At 42.8% G+C, this 19,384-nt stretch overlaps 1 protein-coding gene across 1 annotated transcript in view; it reads right to left on the bottom strand.

Moving 5' to 3' along the window:
• LOC126473146 (potassium voltage-gated channel subfamily KQT member 1-like) overlaps nucleotides 1–17,032 on the bottom strand; it is a 1,059,334-nt gene extending 1,042,302 nt beyond the window's left edge. Inside the window, exon 1 of the mRNA XM_050100004.1 lies at nucleotides 16,852–17,032. Coding sequence (XP_049955961.1) covers nucleotides 16,852–16,985 — 134 coding nt within the window. The 5' untranslated portion in view covers nucleotides 16,986–17,032. The remainder of the gene's footprint in view (nucleotides 1–16,851) is intronic.
• Nucleotides 17,033–19,384: the final 2,352 nt, after the last annotated feature.

Genomic DNA, 19,384 nt, shown 5'->3' with positions numbered 1-19,384 from the left:
GACAATTACTGAACTGTATGAAGAAAACTTAAATTAGTTACAAACTATCGCGTACACACACTTTATTCAACATGTAAACGTCACTACAGATATTCAGCTTTAGGTTATGACATGTTCGATATGCCTGCCACCAATGGCGGTCATGTGGCACAGAGGAATAGCAAAATTCTGGATGACCCGATGAAGTATTGGAACATTTATGCAGTCGATGACCACCGGAATGGCTGTTTTCAGATCAGCAATGGTTTTATGGTTATTGTTGTACACTTTGTCTTTAATATAGCTCAACAAAGGAGAGTCGCATGTGTTCAGATCCGGAGAATATGGCGGCCAATCGTGGCCCATGCCAGTAGCCTCTGGTTACCCCAGAGCCAGAATCCCGTCCACAAAGGACTCCACCGGGACATCAAACACTCTACGTTTTAGAAATTCTTCCATTCCATCCGTGGCATGAATCAGCAAACCAGTGTGTAATAGAATTAGTTGAAAATAGTCTTGGTTGCAATTTTAGGTTTTTTATTTATGAACTACGCGTTTCAGCTTATGTAGGCATCTTGATGCTGATCTTAATTGGGTATTTATTAGGACGATTCTTTAGACAGTGTAGCTAAGGGGCATCGTCGAGTACATTAGGCTAACATAACCTTCGTCAACCTCACTAAATACGTCCATCTAGAAAGTATTTACTGAGGTCAACGAAGGTGATGTTGGCCTGATATACTGGGCGATGCCCTTTAGCTACACTGTCTAATGGATCGTCCTAAGAAACACCAAATTAAGATGGTGAAACGCCTAGTTGATTAATAAAAAACTAAAATTGCAACCAAGACTGTTTTCAACTAATACTCTACTGCTTCAATGGGATCGCGCACCGTCTTGCATGAACGGCATTTTGTCGAAATCAGGGTCACTTTGGATAATGGGGATGAAATCATTTTCCAGAACCTTCACGTACCATTCGGTAGTCACCGTGCCATGAAGGAATATCGCACCGATTATTCCGTGGCTGGACATTGCACACCAGACAGTGACCCATTGAGGATGAAGAGACTTCTCCATCGCAAAATGCGGTTTCTCAGTCACCCAAATGCGCCAATTTTGCTTATTGACGAACCCATCCAAATGAAAGTGGGTTTCGTCCCTACAACAAACAACAATGCGCATGCTACTTCCCATCATGCCCGGCAGCGAGCCGTGCAGTTTGAACGTCCTAACGCAAACCGTTCAGACGTTATGACGAATATACGAGTATTTGATATAATTCAGTAATTGTTACCTAGGGTAACAATTACTGAAGTAAGTAATAATGTAAGGCTAGCTGCTGATTAGACACACTATTAAGGTTGGAACTGCTCTATTATAGACGTCCACTGCGGTACTTGTTTTCTGCCTTTAGTCTATGATTAACTATCCATATATTGCTCTCAGATTGCTCTCGATTTTGATGGAGGTAAGTTTGAAAAGAGTTCTGTCTGGAGAGATATTGGTTTCTGAAGTACGTTATAGGGTCAAGTGTGGAAATGAGGCGAATGAAGAATTACGCCAGTGTTGCCTTCGAATTATTTGAGTATTCTTATATTCTGAAAGACCACTAAATCTCTTCATCGCTATATTACTAGTCAGACTAAATTTCAATTCTACACCTTTTCATTTCACTGTTTAATAATTAAGGTTCCAGATCGATGGAACGGGCGTAACAAGGAGATGCTAGTTCAGCGGACTAGCCTGAAGTAATCGGGCACTTGTATTTGTGTACGCGACTACGAGAAGGATGACTTCCATATCGGGACACACCTAGCACCGAGCGTAGTTCAATTTTTTATTTTTTTTTTTAATTCAGGACCATCGAGAAAAGGAACATTCATGTATATAAAAATTTAATTTCTATAAGAGAATGTGTAGTGTAGCTAGGACATTTTAGGTGAGACGTACTGCACATCCACATGCGCCAACGACGGTCCAGCGTTTGGAGCAATGGAACGCCCTGCGGGGAGAATTCATTACCATTCAAGTGGCGTCCGCAGCTCATGGTCTCGCGGTCGCGTTCTTGCTTTCCGAGCACGGGGTCCCGGGTTCGGCTCCCGGAGGGGTCAGGGATTTTCACCTGCCTCGAGATGACTGGGTGTTTGTGTTGTCCTCATCATTTCATCATCATTCATGAGAGTGGCGAGATTTGGCTGAGCAAAGGTTGGTTATTTGTACGGGCGCTGATAACCGCGCAGTTCAGCGCCCCACAAACCAAACCAATCACCATCATCATCATTCTTGTGGCCGGCATGGGAACATGTTTCAGAGCATGCATTGCCGTCTGCAATGATCACCATCATGTCCCGCATTTTGTAAGCTCCAGGGGACTGTATGAATACCTGTAACTTCAGTGTAATTATGTCTTTGAATGAAAGTATCATTCCTGATCATCGTGTCTTTCCATGGCTAAAAAATGGAGAGGGAGGGGAAAATCTCAAACCAGATGGTTGACGAATACCTCAAGTCATATAAAGAAGCTAATCCTTAGCGAAGCAGTACAGATGACGCTGTTGATTAGCCAAGCCGACCTCGAGCATCAGAAAAAGGCGGGGGCAAAGAAACGTACGCTTACTTATACAGGGTTATTACAAATGATTGAAGCGATTTCACATCTCTACAATAACTTTATTATTTGAGATATTTTCACAATGCTTTGCACACACATAAAAAAACTCAAAAAAATTTTTTAGGCATTCACAAATGTTCGATATATGCCCCTTTAGTGATTCGGCAGACATCAAGCCGATAATCAAGTTCCTCCCACACTCGGCGCAGCATGTCCCCATCAATGAATTCGAAAGCATCGTTGATGCGAGCTCGCAGTTCTGGCACGTTTCTTGGTAGAGGAGGTTTAAACACTGAATTTTCACATAACCCCACAGAAAGAAATCGCATGGGGTTAAGTCGGGAGAGCGTGGAGGCCATGACATGGATTGCTGATCATGATCTCCACCACGACCGATCCATCGGTTTTCCAATCTCCTGTTTAAGAAATGCCGAACGTCATGATGGAAGTGCGGTGGAGCACCATCCTGTTGAAAGATGAAGTCGGCGCTGTCGGTCTTCAGTTGTGGCATGAGCCAATTTTCCAGCATGTCCAGATACACGTGTCCTGTGACGTTTTTCTCGCAGAAGAAAAAGGGGCCGTAAACTTTAAACCGTGAGATTTCACAAAACACGTTAACTTCTGGTGAACTGCGAATTTGCTGCATGAATGCGTAAGGATTCTCTACCGCCCAGATTCGCACATTGTGTCTGTTCATTTCACCATTAAGATAAACTGCTGCTTCATCACTGAAAACAAGTTTCGCACTGAACGCATCTTCTTCCATGAGCTGTTGCAACCGCGCCGAAAATTCAAAGCGTTTGACTTTGTCATCGGGTGTCAGGGCTTGTAGGAATTGTAAACGGTAAGGCTTCTGCTTTAGCCTTTTCCGTAAGATTTTCCAAACCGTCGGCTGTGGTACGTTTAGCTCCCTGCTTGCTTTATTCGTCGACTTCCGCGGGCTACGCGTGAAACTTGCCCGCAGGCGTTCAACCGTTTCTTCGCTCACTGCAGGCCGACCCGTTGATTTCCCCTTACAGAGGCATCCAGAAGCTTTAAACTGCGCATACCATCGCCGAATGGAGTTAGCAGTTCGTGGATCTTTGTAGAACTTTGTCCTGAAGTGTTGTTGCACTGTTATGACTGACTGATGTGAGTGCATTTCAAGCACGACATACGCTTTCTCGGCTCCTGTCGCCATTTTGTCTCACTGCGCTCTCGAGCGCTCTGGCGGCAGAAACCTGAAGTGCGGCTTCAGCCGAACAAAACTTTATGAGTTTTTCTACGTATCTGTAGAGTGTCGTGACCATATGTCAATGAATGGAGCTACAGTGAATTTAAGAAATCGCTTCAATCATTTGTAATAGCCCTGTATATGATAAGGAGTCCTGATTATTTTTCTTTTAATTTATTTTCTTTGGACTTAAGAGTTCGTTCGTTAAATGATTACAGATAGAGATTCAGTTTATTTGACGACCTAGGCTGTAAACAATAGTGAGTGACAGTTGATGAGGAACTGAGTTATTGCATCTACAAATCTACAACACGGTAAGCTGTGTGCTTTATTGATATTAGTTGATAGTTCCACTACAAACAGTGGCAGCTTTATCTCAAATTCCAGATTCTCGATAATAACAGTTTTGTCAAGATGTGTGCAGGTGAACACTGGTAAGCGAAAACAACATGGCTTCGAGTAGTAGTAAAACATGCGATGTTCATGCCAGGAAAATGCTTCTGTGGGACGATTTGTACGAATCAGAGGATTATGCGGATAACTATGACTCAGATAACGACCGTGAATATGTTGCTGCACGCTAATGCGCTTCAAACGGACTGCTGATCAGTTTAATGTGCAAAGCATAAATCACTATTTCGCCTGGGTAATTAATGCCTTTTATTTGGTAACTGATCTTTGCAGCACAGAAGCTACTATAATTTTTTATGCTACATCGCTGACTCAATTTCTTCTACGATTTGCCTATCACGATGTCTGAATTTTGAGCATCTGTCTTCATACTTTCTGGCGTCGGCGTTGGTACGATCAGGTCACGATTCTGACTGCTCTAATGAATTACGCATTATATGACTAACATGCAGATAATTATGAATTGAAGGGGAAGGGGGGAGAAAAAGGAAAGGGAAGGAAATAATATTAGCTGCATCAGGATTTTGTGTGGGATCCACGGCGACGAGTGAAAATGTATGCCGGCCTCAGACTCGAACCTCAGATCTCCTGCTTACTAGGCAATTTCTTAACCGCCGCGCATTTGGACACAGTATATATCGCAAATGTGCGGACTATCTCGGCACGCTCATCGGCCAACTGACATTCCTGTCCGCAGTAGTCGTCCAAGTCCTCCAAGCTCGTTGACTTTGGATTCACACTGGAGTTCGAATGTGCATCCAACACTTTCAGACTGAAAGAACAGACACCACGCATTCATATAATTGATTCGCCTCGGTGGGCAATGAATTCAGGACCTCCTGTGCGGATGCATATTAATGTTCCACCTCCATTGGGAATCTAAAATCAGCGAGCTTGGAGGACATAGACTGCGACTGAAGACAGGTGGCGCTAGTTGGGAAGGTGGGTTGGTCTCGGAGCAAGTCAAGATCGTCCGCGCATATGCCATAAACGTTGTGTCCGGATGGTGCAGTGGTTAAAGTAAATGCCTTGAAGCAGGGGATCCCGAGTTCGAGTCCCAGCCCACCATACATTTTCATTTGTCGCCGCTAGTTCCTCACAAAATCCCGATACAGCTGATATAATTAGTTCCTTTCCTTTCTGCCCCCTCCCCTTCAATTTACACAATATTTGTCATAGCAGTGGATCCCGCGTGGTGTCTGCTCTTTCGGCCACATCTGCAAGAACAGACACCACCCATTCATATAATATGCATAATTATCAGAGGGGTGTACCACGCTTAGGAACGAATGTTTTTAGGTAATGTTACGTCAAATAAGTTACTGCGTTATTAAAATGAAGGTCAAAGTAGATATACTCATTTCTCAATCGTATCTTAATCACCTGAATTATACTCAGTTCACTAACGTGTGACTTGGTAGAGAATATTTTTACCTTTGTTGCGAACCGTGACTTCATAACATAAGTAACTGCGAGAGTCAACTGGTAAACGACACTAATACCAAATTCCATGAAAATCGGTAGATTTGATGTGCATCTACAGTCGAACAAATGATTACTATTTCAGAAAAAACTGGATGATTTACTCAAGACAAAGACCTTCACAAACTGAGCAAGTCTACAACGTGTTGGTCCTTCTCTGGCCCTTATGCAAGCAGTTCTTGGGATTGACATTGATAGACAGTCGTCGGATGTCCTCCTGCGAATATCGTGCCAAATTAAGACCAAGTGGCGCTTTAGATCATCAAAACCCCGAACTGTTTGGAGGACCCTGCCCATAATGCACCATACGTTCTCAGTTGGGGAGAGATTCGGTGATCTTGCTGCCCGAGTTAGGGTTTGGGAAGCACGAAAACAAGCAGGGGAATCCCTCTCCACGTGCGGGTGGGCTTTATTTTACTTAAATATAAACCTTGGATCGCTTGCAATGAAGGGCAACAAAACGGGGTGTAGAATATCGTCGAAGAGCCGTTGTGCTGTAAGGGTGCCGTCGATAACAACCACAAGAGTCCAGCTGGGAAAAGTAATACCATACAGACTATCACTCTTGGTTGTGAGTTCGTATGGCGGGCCTTAGTCGGGTTGGTATCCGACTGCTATCTGAGACGCCTTCAGACACGTCTTCGGCCTGTAATCAGATTCACTGGAGTAGTTGTTTCCTAAAATTTTCAAAACATATCGAATTTCACCGAAATTCACCGTCTAATATTATTTTGTACTTTGCATTCTCCAGGTATATTTCGCTTTTCTGGTAATGACCCACGTCCATGTAGGGTCAAGTATTTTTCAACCGAGCTGGTAACAGGGCTGAGGAAATTACAATTAGGATCATTTGAAAGATGATTTCCTGTCCCTGCATTCGCCTTTGCATACCCTTGGTCAGAAACAGACAAGTTTTGGTCTCAGACAAGAAAGGATAGCGAACGTTAAAGTATATCTGATCACTAGTATACACGTTAATGTCGTTCGTGGTTGCTGATAGGGCTGACACGGGACTACCCCATTTCCCATGAAAATATTCGGTTAGTGTTGCCCAAGAATGTGAATGAAGTTGCGAGTATCATAAATGTACTCAAACTCTGTAATACGTATTATATTCCTTGCAAGAGGCCAGAGATATTGGTTAGGAAGGTTATTTCACTTTGAAGTGAGTAACAGTATATGTTGGTCAGTTTGGCAATGAACTTGGTCCGAAAAGGATGGAAGCTGGCCTATCGTGTAGATAAGACAGTATTATTTAAAAAAGGATTGTTTGATAATTTGTTTTGGGGAAAGATATTGAGCAAAGGAGATTGTATGAATAGAAGAATGGTGAAAGCCAACTTTTAAGGTACCTAATCTAATTATTTTGTATTTCAATTGTTAGAACGTTGCTTATGGTTGAAGTTCCCAATAGAAATTTTGTAATGCAACGTATGGTCTTGTCTTATCGTTGAACAAGTGTCAAGGAAGGTACACATGCGATCAAAAGTATCCGGCCACCTGGCTGAAAATGACTTACAAGTTGAAGGCGCCCAGCCGGCCACGGTGGCTGAGCGGTTGTAGGCACTTCAGTCCGGAACCGCGCTGCTGTTACGGTCGCAGGTTCGAATCCTGCCTTGGGCATGGATGTGTGTGATGTCCTTAGGTTAGTTAGGTTTAAGTAGTTCTAAGTGTAGGGGGCTGATGACCTCAGATGTTAAGTCTCATAGTGCTTAGAGCCATTTGAATTTTTTTTTTTTTTTTTTCATGGCGCCCTCCATACTAGAATACAATATAGTGTTGGCCTACCCTTAGCCTTGATGACAGCTTTCACTCTCGCAGGCATACGTTCACTCAGGTCCTGGAAGGTGTCTTGGGGAACGGCCGACCATTCATCACGGAGTGCTGCACTGAGGAGAGGTATCGATGTCGATCGGTCAGGCCTCACACGAATCGGCGTTCCAAAACATCCCTAAGGTGTTCTATAGGATTCAGGTCAAGACTCTGTGCGCGCCAGTCCATTACAGGGATGTTATTGTCGTGTAACCACTCCGTCACAGGCCGTGCACTATGAACAGGTGCTCGATAGTGCTAAAAGATGCAACTGCCATGCCCGAATTGCTTTTTAACAGTGGGAAGCAAAAATGTGCTTAAAATATCAGTGTAGACCTGTGCTGTGATAGTGCAACGCAAAAGAACGAGGGGTGCAAGCCCCCTCCATTAAAAACACGACCGCACCATAACACCACCGCCTCCAGTTTTAATGTTGGCACTACACACACTGGCAGATGACGTTCACCGGACATTCGCCATACCCACACCCAGCAATCGGATCGCCACATCGTGTACAGTGATTCTTCACTTCACACAACGTTTTTCCATTCTTCAGTCGTCCAATGTTTACGCTCCTTACACCAAGCGAGGCGTCGTTTGGCATTTACCGACATGATGTGTGGCTTATGAGGAGCCACTCGACTACGACGTCCAAGTTTCCTCACCTCCCGCGTAACTGTCATAGTACGTGCAGTGGATCCTGATGCAGTTTGGAATTCCTGTGTGACGGTCTAGATAGATGTTTGCCTATTACACATTACGTCCCTCTCCAACAGTCGGCGGTCTCTGTTAGTCAACAGACCAGGTCAGCCTGTACACTTTTGTGCTGTACGTGTCCCTTCACATTTCCAGTTCACTATTACATCGGAAATAGTGGACCTAGAGATGTTTATGAGTGTGGAAATCCCGCGTACAGACATGTGACACAAGTGACATCCAGGCACCTGACCACGTTGGAAGTCCGTGAGTCCCGCGGAGCGCCCCATTCTGCTCTCTCACGATGTGTAATGAGTACTGAGGTCATTGATAGGGAGTACTTGGCAATAGGTGGCAGCACAATGCACCTAATATGAAAAACATATGTTTTTGGGGGTGTCTTGATACTTTTGATCACATAGTGTAACTGTGCAGAGGAGGGTTATTAAGAAATATTTGCGCTATCTTGTGTAGGTGTGTGAACTTTATGAAAATGTGTATTGTTGTCATGTCATAATGAATCATAGTTAAATTTGGAGTCTTTGTCCTCTTTTATTTGTCGTCAAGATTAGTCCTCTGTTTCATTTTTACTTTCGTTGCACTGTTTGCACACTCGCATTGCACATAGTGAGTTATGTACTAAGAAGCATTTTATGAAAATTGGTGAGATACTGTCTTGCATTTCACATCGCAAATACGGTAAATGAAAATTATTTTTCGACGATCATAGCATTATTCCTAACAGCAACAAGTTGCTGAGCAGACGAGCGTGTCGTGTGCACAGTCGGACGCCAAATTTAATTATCATCAAAGTTCGTGTCTGCTGTAAGGCACAGTGATTGTCAGAGCGTTTTTGTGTAAATAATATCAGTATCAGTTCAGAGGCTTAATACCAGTAAAATATTTCAGTAATGTGCTATCTTGAGAATTTTCAAGCAGTTTTATCAGACGGTCATATACGTTAATATATTTTAATTTGCTGTGTAGATGCACTAACAGTTCTTATACGGTGATTGTTTGCAAGACTAAAGATAAAGATTAGTAACATTCAGGGTCAACATTTTAAGCAAAGTCATTTGTTCTGTAGTCAGGTAGCATATGTAAATTTCATTGAGAACGGATTGCTTTCTTACAGACGAATTGTTTCATCATGCACCGGTTAGTGTGGATTTCGCACCGTCTACTGGATAATTTTTGTTTGTACCTTAACGCTTTGTCGCATGTAACCAATGCTGACTTGTACTGCAAGCTTTTTTTTTTTAAGGAATAAACGCGTAAGTAACAGGCAGGGCATTTCTTCAAATTGATGAGTTAACGTGTAACAACAAAGTAATTCACGGACAATCAACTTGTGGACATTCAGCCTTGGATTACCCAACACCTTACACTTTCTTCTCAGTTTGTAATCAAAAAGCAATCGCAAAGGGAAGTAATATGTTCTGTGATGCCTCTATGATAAGCCGTTTAGTAACACACAATGCAGTTCTTACCTTGACAATTTTCTACATTATCGAATTTCCTAAACATATTAATCACAATCTTCGAAATCCATCATAGAACATTTCCGATTTCACCACGTATCCTATTGTACGGTTCTCCTAGATGGAAGAACAAGTCAAGAATCCGGTGGAGAACAGTTTTGCAGGTGAAATTCGTCTTAGAAAAGGGGCACTATGAATAATCCAGTAAATGAATCGCGACCTGATATGTTGTTTTTCATTCTGACCGAAGAGCATGGCCGCTGTGTTAGATTCCATTTCAGAAAATCAACTTTAGATATTTGACCCTGAACAATACCCAATAGTTTAAAAGAAAAATAACATTAATACCATACCTTTGCTTGTGTGTGACAATTCTGCTATATTTAATTGCGTCGAGGATCAACAGCAAGACATTTTATAGCGTTGGCTTTCATTGAGCCCTGGAACTGACTAGTTGTACCATTTTCCTACATACAACAGCCTGGCCCGCAAACAGACTTCATTTGTGTTATCGGATGCAGTAACATTACAAAGTCAAAACAGCTCCTAATTGAGAGTCAAGGTAGCAGACTCAGCTACGCTGGTGCACTGCAAGGGGATACGCATTTGTTGGGAAAGTAGTCTTCTCGCTGTTTTGACATTTGTGTTCTCATAAATAGTTACGGCAGCCGGGTGCCTGCAGTTATTCTTGAAGTTTGTACTGTGTTAGTAAAATTATGTTATTCTAGCAGCGAAATAGAACAAGAACAGTAAGATAAAAGTCAACAGATACTCTGGTATTTAGGACTCAACCAACGTGATTTTAAAGGGACAACTAACGCTGCAGCTCAAATATAGTTCTGTCTACACGGAACATACTTATGATAGTGACACACCGATTATAACTAGTAAATGGGGGTACACTAAGAAGGTGTTGAAAGTTCTGTAACCTGTCACAGAAATAAAATGTATTACTCTTAGTTAAGTGGCCATCGAAAGTCTTGAGGGTATTTAGATACACTAACATATTATATCATATATGAAAGTGGAAGGACTAGGTAAATAATAGGAAATAGTGAAAAGAAAGAAAAAGGTACTGGAAATAATTGTAAAGTTTTACTAGTCAGAATGGTAAACGATGCATCCTGGAAAGTTCTGAATTTGGTAATCATATTACTAAATTTTATTGTAAAATGCTCACATTGCAGGGAGTAGCGTCGTACGTTACAAGATTTGCTTAATTAAAGACTATCGTTGTAAGTGTTTTTCATTGTGCGTGGTGAGACTGTAATCCAAGGTTTTCAGTCCAAGGTGTATAGCACAGTATTTAAAAAAAAACATGTTTAGTGACCCCCAGACGCTTCTGGTTATGCTTTTAGTTGCGTTTTTAATGATGCGCCTCGATGAATAACGTCTACGTCTATGTCTGCTGCACTACATCTGCAACGGTTAGTTTCGAAGAAGAAATTTAGACGTGAGCATTTTTTGAACAATGTAGGCAGGAAATTATTTTTTTACTATAGACCTCAATATCCTGCCATGACTTCGTGGAGTATAAAGACATTCTGATGAGGCTAAGGGAATACAAAGACGCAAGTACCAGTGAAAATGTGAGACCAAATACGTTGAGTGAAGGTAAAAATATAGAATGTTCCCCACAGTTCATTCTTCCTTATGGGACGGCGTAACAGTTTTTCATTAGAAAACAAATTAGACAGTTTAAACAGCGTCGTGAAACACCAGGATTCTGATACTGATATATTTACAAATTATAAGATACGAGCAAAAGTTGCATGGTAAAAGTAAAGTACTTATTAATAAACTGACGATATGAAGCTGGATTTTAGCTGCCAGTAAAGTTATCTTTTGGATTGTTCAATAATATTCCATCGAAGGTTGTGTGCCTGTGGTTAAATTCCTATGTATGATGGGCATAAACTGATAAAAGCAATTTAAACGGCGACACGCTATATGAAGATCTGCCTTGTAGGAGTTGATGAGGTGGATGACATGAAATGTCTGCATATTGTATAATGTTCCGTTAGGTAAGTCTTAATCAATATTTCTTGAATCAAAGATATTAGTAATCGTCACACATAAATGTTACTTGGTAATTCATTTGTTTATGGTATTGAAAGTGTAAGAATGTTCCGAGATTGTTTGTTGATTGCTGTCGACGAGTACAACAGAAATCGGTCAAATTTTAGCACTAACGTACATATTTCTGCTTCGTGTAAAATAAAAAAAATGGAAGAAAACTATTTCATGGAGCCCCAAACACCAAATATTCAATCGTTATATCTGTGGACTATACATTAGACTATAATGAAAATAGATACTCTGTCGCTGTACACATGATTACGAAACCACTTAAACTCCATACAGGGACAACAGTATCTCGTGCAAAATATTCTTGGCGTTGTTATTTACTAAAATTTGCGAAAAACGTCGAATTGTTCCAACACTCACCATCGACCATTGTTCTGTACTTTTCATTCTCTAAGCAGAGTGTCCTGTTCTAGAAGGAACCATGCCCAGGTATGGTAATACCAGATGAGCTGCTAGTGTGGCAGAAGGAATCAGAATTAGAAATATTTAGGAGAGGTTTTCCAATACGTTGATATGCCTTAAAACGAAGGGAAACTTTAACCGTTGGTCAGAATAAGGCGGTGGAAACTATTTCTATTCCGAAACAACAAGTTCCAGACAAAAAAAAAAAAAAAAAAAATGAAAGGATAGTGTATGTGAAAGTATATTTGTACGTCAGCATACACCCCAAGGTAGTTCGTGACTGCTGATAAGGTTTTTGTGAGTGATTATTTTTTCTTCTTTTTTTGTTATGGTTTTAGGGCGCAAAACTGCTACGGTCATTAGCGCCCGATAAGTGAGTCTATCATCGCTGTCTACTGGATTTTTTTCTTAGTACCTCAACTCTTAAACTGTCAACATGTTACCAGTACTGATTTGTACAACAAGCTTCTGTTCTTACGAAATAAACGCGTAACAAAACGACATTTTGTTTCCTTAAATTGAGGAGTTAAAATCAAACTAAAGAGTAATTCTCAAACGATAACCTTGAGGATTTGCAACACTGAATACGCAACAGAGAACTAATTCATTATTGGGTTACAATTTTTTGGGTTTATAGCCAAATTGTCATTTTTTTCTTTACACAATATTTCGACAACTCGGCTATGTTTTTCGGTTGTCGAGCGCACATCCCGCTGCACGCTGTTTGGGTACCAACAAAATTGTAAACAGTATACACCGCGAGCCGCCTAAACGATTGTGATCAGCGACGTCAAAGAATAAAACAGAAAGAAAGTACCAACAGAAAAATGCTATGGAATTACGTAAATAAGTTTAAACCAAAAAATACTTTAAGAATAGGTTCCTTAACAAAGAAATCTTAATAAGATCTAATCTGTGAGCAGCGAGAGAGCATTGAGATGTTTCCCGACGTGGTATATGTAAACAGAGCACTGTATTCCACGCTTTACTCTAGCTAAAGCCTCTGTCCTAGCTCATTAAATTATCAGCCAATATCTCGATCGCTTCCTTTATTGCATTGTCCAGAGGTTGCGTCGAGTGCGCCTTTACCCTGCTTTCTTAGTATTTTATTTCATGCTCGGTTGTGTGTTGGCTCTGCGACAGCTGATTAATTTGATGCTTAAGTCGTGTGTAAACGTTCGTTTGTTCAAAAACTTAAAATTTCCGTACGAAAGTTTCTCACCGATTACTTCGGAATTTTTATATAACATTGCATTCGAATACGAGCTTGTTTTTTATACCTATTTTTTAAATATATATAACTTACAAATAAATATATAATATGCCACGAGTAGCGAAAATTTGAGAACAAATTGCAGGACACAATCTTCACAAACAGACGGAGAAATTATGTTACATGAGCATGTTCCTGGGAACACTTCGTTTTCATGTTACCGGCTCATTTTCTCCAACCCATTAATCAAGGAAAACACATACGAACAGAACTTTAGAATCGTCGGGAACATGCACTCTTGGTGACGTCTGGTTACGCTGTGTATCACCAGTGTTTTGTTTTACATGTCCCTGTTGCCGTACGACGTACGTCATTGCCTGATTACGGGTAACAAACTGTTCCAGCAATCAGCACGCCCTTTGCAAGCACACGAGTTACTACGTACAGTTAATCACAGACTTGGCTCGTGCAACTGCAGTGTGCACAAATGCAGATATGGCAGATGCCCATTTGATGTATGTATTAGCTGGGGCGATGGCGCTCGCGATCAACGTATGTACCGGGAGTGTTCGCTACAGATTTATAGGTAGGGATGGACCAATTACCTGGTCTCCTCGCTTCCCGGACCTAAACCCACTGACTTTTATTTCTGGGGTCATTTTAAAGCTCTCTTGCATGGAACCCAGGAACAAGATGTTCACAGTCTTCGTGCCCGTATTATGGAAGATTGCGAATCATACGCAATACTCGACGGATACATCAGCGCATCCGAGATTCGCTACGACCGCGTGTTGGTGCATGTATCAATGCCCATAGAGTTCCGTGTGGTGTGCTGGTGCGTTCTGTTAGTGTGTTTGTCCCATTATTAATGAATTGGTGTAAATGAGTTGTAACATGGAAAAAAAATCGTTTGCACGCCTATGTTCATATTACATAATTTCTTCGTCTGCGTGTGATCAATGTGTCCTGCGATCTGTGCTGTACGTTTTTGTTACACCCTGATTAAAGGGGAAACGTTATTACCAAAAATCTCGACAACTTGTTGACGGATTTACTTCAGATTTTTACACAATAGTCAGACAAGCTTTCGGACGGACACGCTACATATTTTTAATACATGTAATATATATATATATATATATATATATATATATATATATATATATAAGTATATATGTAAAACAGGTAATAGCGAAACATCGTTAGCAAACACGAAAGCTGTATTTGGCCTTTCGGATTATGATTAGAATACTACACTACTGGCCATTAAAATTGCTACACCGCAAAATTTAAACGACAGGAAGAAGATGCTGTGATATGCAAATGATAGCTTTTCAGAGCATTCACAGAAGGTTGGCGCCTGTGGCGACGCCTACAGCGTGCTGACATGAGGAAAGTTTCCAACCGATTTCTCACACACAAACAGAAGTTGACCGCCGTTGCCTGGTGAAACGTTGTTGTGATGCCTCTTGTAAAGAGGAGAAATGTGTACCATCACGTTTCCGACTTTGATAAAGGTCGGATTGTAGCCTATCGCGTTTGCGGTTTATCGTATCGCGACATTGCTGTTCGCGTTGGTCGAGATCCAATGACTGTTAGCAGGATATGGAATCGGTGGGTTCAGGAAGGTAATACGGAACGCCGTGCTGAATCCCAACGGCCTCGTAGCACTAGCAATCGAGATGACAGGCATCTTATCCGCATGACTGTAACGGATCGTGCAGCGAAGGCTCGATCCCTGAGTCAGCAGATGAGGAGGTTTGCAAGACAGCAACCATCTGCACGAACAGTTCGACGACGTTTGCAGCAACATGGACTATCAGCTCGGAGACCATGGTTGCGGTTACCCTTGACACTGCACCACAGACAGGAGCACTTGCGATGGTGTACTCCACGACGAACCTGGGTGCACGAATGGCAAAACGTCATTTTTTCGTATGAATCCAGGTTCTGTTTACAGCATCATGACGGTCGTATCCGTGTTTGGAGACATCGCGGTGAACGCACATTTGAAGCATGTATTGTCATCACCATACTTTCGTATCACCCGGCGTGATGGTAGGGGGTGCCATTAGTTACATGTCTCGGTCACCTCTTGTTCGCATTGACGGCATTCTGAACAGTTGATGTTACATTTCAGATGTGTTACGACCCATGGCTCTACCCTTCATTCGATCCCTGCGAAACCCTACATTTCAGCAGGATAATGCACGACCGCATGTTGCAGGTCCTGTACAGGCCTTTCTGGATACAGAAAATGTTCGACTGCTTCCCTGGCCAGCACATTCTCCAGATCTCTCACCAATTGAAAACGTCCGGTCAATGGTGGCCGAGCAACTGGCTCGTCACAATACGCCAGTCACTACTCTTGATGAACTGTGGTATCGTGTTGAAGCTGCATGGGCAGCTGTACTTGTACACGCCATCCAAGCTCTGTTTGACTCAATGCCCAAGCGTATCAAGGCCGTTGTTACGTCCAGAGGTGGTTGTTCTGGGTACTGATTTCTCAGGATCTATGCACCCAAACTGCGTGAAAATGTAATCACATGTCAGTTCTAGTATAATATAATTGTCCAATGAATACCCGTTTCTCATCTGCATTTCTTCTTGGTGTAGCAACTATAATGGCCAGTAGTGTATATGAACAGGCCGAGTAGGCCTGGCGCAACGCGTCCCATGACAATGTTCGCCAAATTTACGCTCGACTGGATACCAAAGTCAGCTCCCGCATTGCCGCCCATGGAGGCTACACCACGTACTTACATGGGTGTTTCAGCATGGGTTGATACCGGGTACTTCAGAAACGCTTGTGCCATAGAATTATAAATGTAATCATTTCATGTACTCCGTATGCAATGTTGCCAGTAGTCTACTACAGAATCTGAATTCAGAATAACAATAAAGAAGGCACAAGGTCAGATCTGGGAGGGGGGGGGAGAGGAGGTGGGAGGTGACAGAGGGGTGGGACGTAACCAACATAGGAAGCGGAAAGGAGATGGACAGGGAGAGGGGTCAGAGGGGGACGGAGAGGGGCAGAGGGGAGAAGGAGATTAGGGTATAGGCCTGTATCCAATTGCCATGACACACTAGAAAACATGTACTTTCTGTTTTCTTTCTTTTCCGTTTAACCAGCTTGAGCCACAGCAGCGTGTGGCCGGGAACAGCTAGTGATAAATGTAAATCACGCGAAGTTCTTGATTGTTACTTGTAATTCTAAAATAACCACGAACATTACACCTGTAACCTCCAAAAAATCCGTTAACACAAGATAAGGATTTGAGACTCTACTGACGGGGATTCTCCTATTATGACAACATAATGTACGTAAGCGGATCTCGGCGTGCACTGTAGTGCTGCAGAGCGCGTCACATCGCACATTCGACACGCTGGCGCACTCTCGTCCCGTGTATTCTGCTCAGCAGTGGACCTAGAGATGAGAGAGAGACAGGAGGGTACTCACACGAGCATGTGGTAGATGATAGCCTGCAGTCCGCGCGGCCGCTCCAGGAAGTTGTAGACCTTGCTCTGCAGGCGTCGGTAGCGGGCGTCGCGGCGGCTGGCTCGGTAGTTGAGCGGCTTGCCCAGCAGACTCATCCGGGGCTGTTGCAGACGGCCGCGCCTCTGCCGCCGCTCCCCGGGCGTCAGGCTGCAACACGATTCACTGTTCAGTCTTCCTGCTCCACGAGCGGAAACTAGTCGAGTTGTGAGCCAAGGTCGCAGGGGGCCAGTTGGCAGCAGTCAGCATTTGCTTTACAAAACTTAATACAGGGTGTTACAAAAAGGTACGGCCAAACTCACAGGAAACATTCCTCACACACAAAGAAAGAAAATATGTTATGTGGACATGTGTCCGGAAACGCTTACTTTCCATGTTAGAGCTCATTTTATTACATCTCTTCAAATCACATTAATCATGGAATGGAAACACACAGCAATAGAACGTACCAGCGTAACTTCAAACACTTTGTTACAGGAAATGTTCAAAATGTCCTCCGTTAGCGAGGATACATGCATCCACCCTCCGTCGCATGGAATCCCTGATGCGCTGATGCAGCCCTGGGGAATGGCGTATTGTATCACAGCCGTCCACAATACGAGCACGAAGAGTCTCTACATTTGGTACTGGGGTTGCGTATACAAGAGCTTTCAAATGCCCCCATAAATGAAAGTCAAGAGGGTTGAGGTTAGGAGAGCGTGGAGGCCATGGAATTGGTCCGCCTCTACCAATCCATCGGTCACCGAATCTGTTGTTGAGAAGCGTACGAACACTTCGACTGAAATGTGCAGGAGCTCCATCGTGCATGAACCACATGTTGTGTTGTATTTGTAAAGGCACATGTTCTAGTAGCACGGGTATAGTATCCCGTATGAAATCATGATAACGTGCTCCATTGAGCGTAGGTGGAAGAACATGGGGCCCAATCAAGACATCACCAACAATGCCTGCCCAAACGTTCACAGAAAATCTGTGTTGATGACGTGATTGCACAACTGCGTGCGGATTCTCGCCAGTCCACACACGTTGATTGTGAAAATTTACAATTTGATCACGTTGGAATGAAGCTTCATCAGTAATGAGAACATTTGCACTGAAATGAGGATTGACACATTGTTGGATAAACCATTCGCAGAAGTGTACCCGTGGAGGCCAATCAGCTGCTGATAGTGCCTGCACACGCTGCACATTGTACGGAAACAACTGGTTCTCCCGTAGCCCTCTCCATACAATGAGTTCTGACATGGAAATTAAGCGTTTCCGGACACATGTCCACATAACATCTTTTCTTTATTTGTGTGTGAGGAATATATCCTGAAAGTTTGGCCGTACCATTTTGTAACACCCTGTATAATCTGAACGTAAGACCAAAAATATTCATCATCTGATCCTTTCACGAGACGGATAGAATTGTTGTATTTTAGTTCATTCTGTCACACACTTGCGCTTTCCATCTTAAAAACCGGCAGGCATTTACAGCCCTCAAAATAACCTGGCAAGAAACATCACTAGAACACTGTAGGTATCCCAAATACATACGGGGCACCCTTGACCGTGCATTAACATATAAGAGGCACTGCCTAAATACCAAGCGAAAAGTAGCAGCCAGAAACAGTATCACCAGAAAGCTAACAGGGACGACGTGGGGAGCACACGCCAACACTGTGAGAACCTCTGCCCTTGCATTGTGTTATTCTGCCGGAGAATACGCAAGCCCAGCCTAGTAGATAGTGTCGTAAGTTCCATGCGGCTTTTCGTGGATGATGCTGTAGTATACAGAGAAGTTGCAGCATTAGAAAATTGCAGCGAAATGCAGGAAGATCTGTAGCGGATAGGCACTTGGTACAGGGAGTGGCAACTGGCCCTCAACTGAAACAAATGTAATGTATTGCGAATACATAGAAAGAAGGATGCTTTTTTGAAATGATTATATGATAGCGGAACAAACACTGGTAACAGTTACTTCTGTAAAATATCTGGGAGTATGCGTACGGAACGATTTGAAGTGGAATGATCATATAAAATTAATTCTTGGTAAGGCGGGTGCCAGGTTGAGATTCATTGGGAGAGTCCTTAGAAAATGTAGTCCATCAACAAAGGAGGTGGCTTACAAAACACTCGCTCGACCTAGACTTGAGTATTTCTCATCAGTGTGGGATCCGTACCAGGTCGGGTTGACGCAAGATATAGAGAAGATCCAAAGAAGAGCGGCGCGTTTCGTCACAGGGTTATTTGGTAAGCGTGATAGCGTTACGAAGATGTATAGCAAACTGAAGTGGCAGACTCTTCAAGAGAGGCGCGCTCTGCATCGCGGTGTAGCTTGCTGTCCAGATTTCGAGACGGTGTGTTTCTGGATGAAGTATCGAATATATTGCTACCCCTTACTTATACCTCCCGAGGAGATCACGAAAGTAAAATTAGAGAGATTCGAGCGCGCACGAAGGTTTTCCGGCAGTCGTTCTTCCCGCGAACCATACGCGAGTGGAACAGGAAAGGG

This window comes from Schistocerca serialis, chromosome 4 (assembly GCF_023864345.2).
Source record: "Schistocerca serialis cubense isolate TAMUIC-IGC-003099 chromosome 4, iqSchSeri2.2, whole genome shotgun sequence".
Classification (NCBI taxonomy): Eukaryota; Metazoa; Arthropoda; class Insecta; order Orthoptera; family Acrididae; genus Schistocerca; species Schistocerca serialis.
Note: the sequence above shows the minus strand (reverse complement) of the source record. Positions and strands in the feature narration are given on the sequence as shown.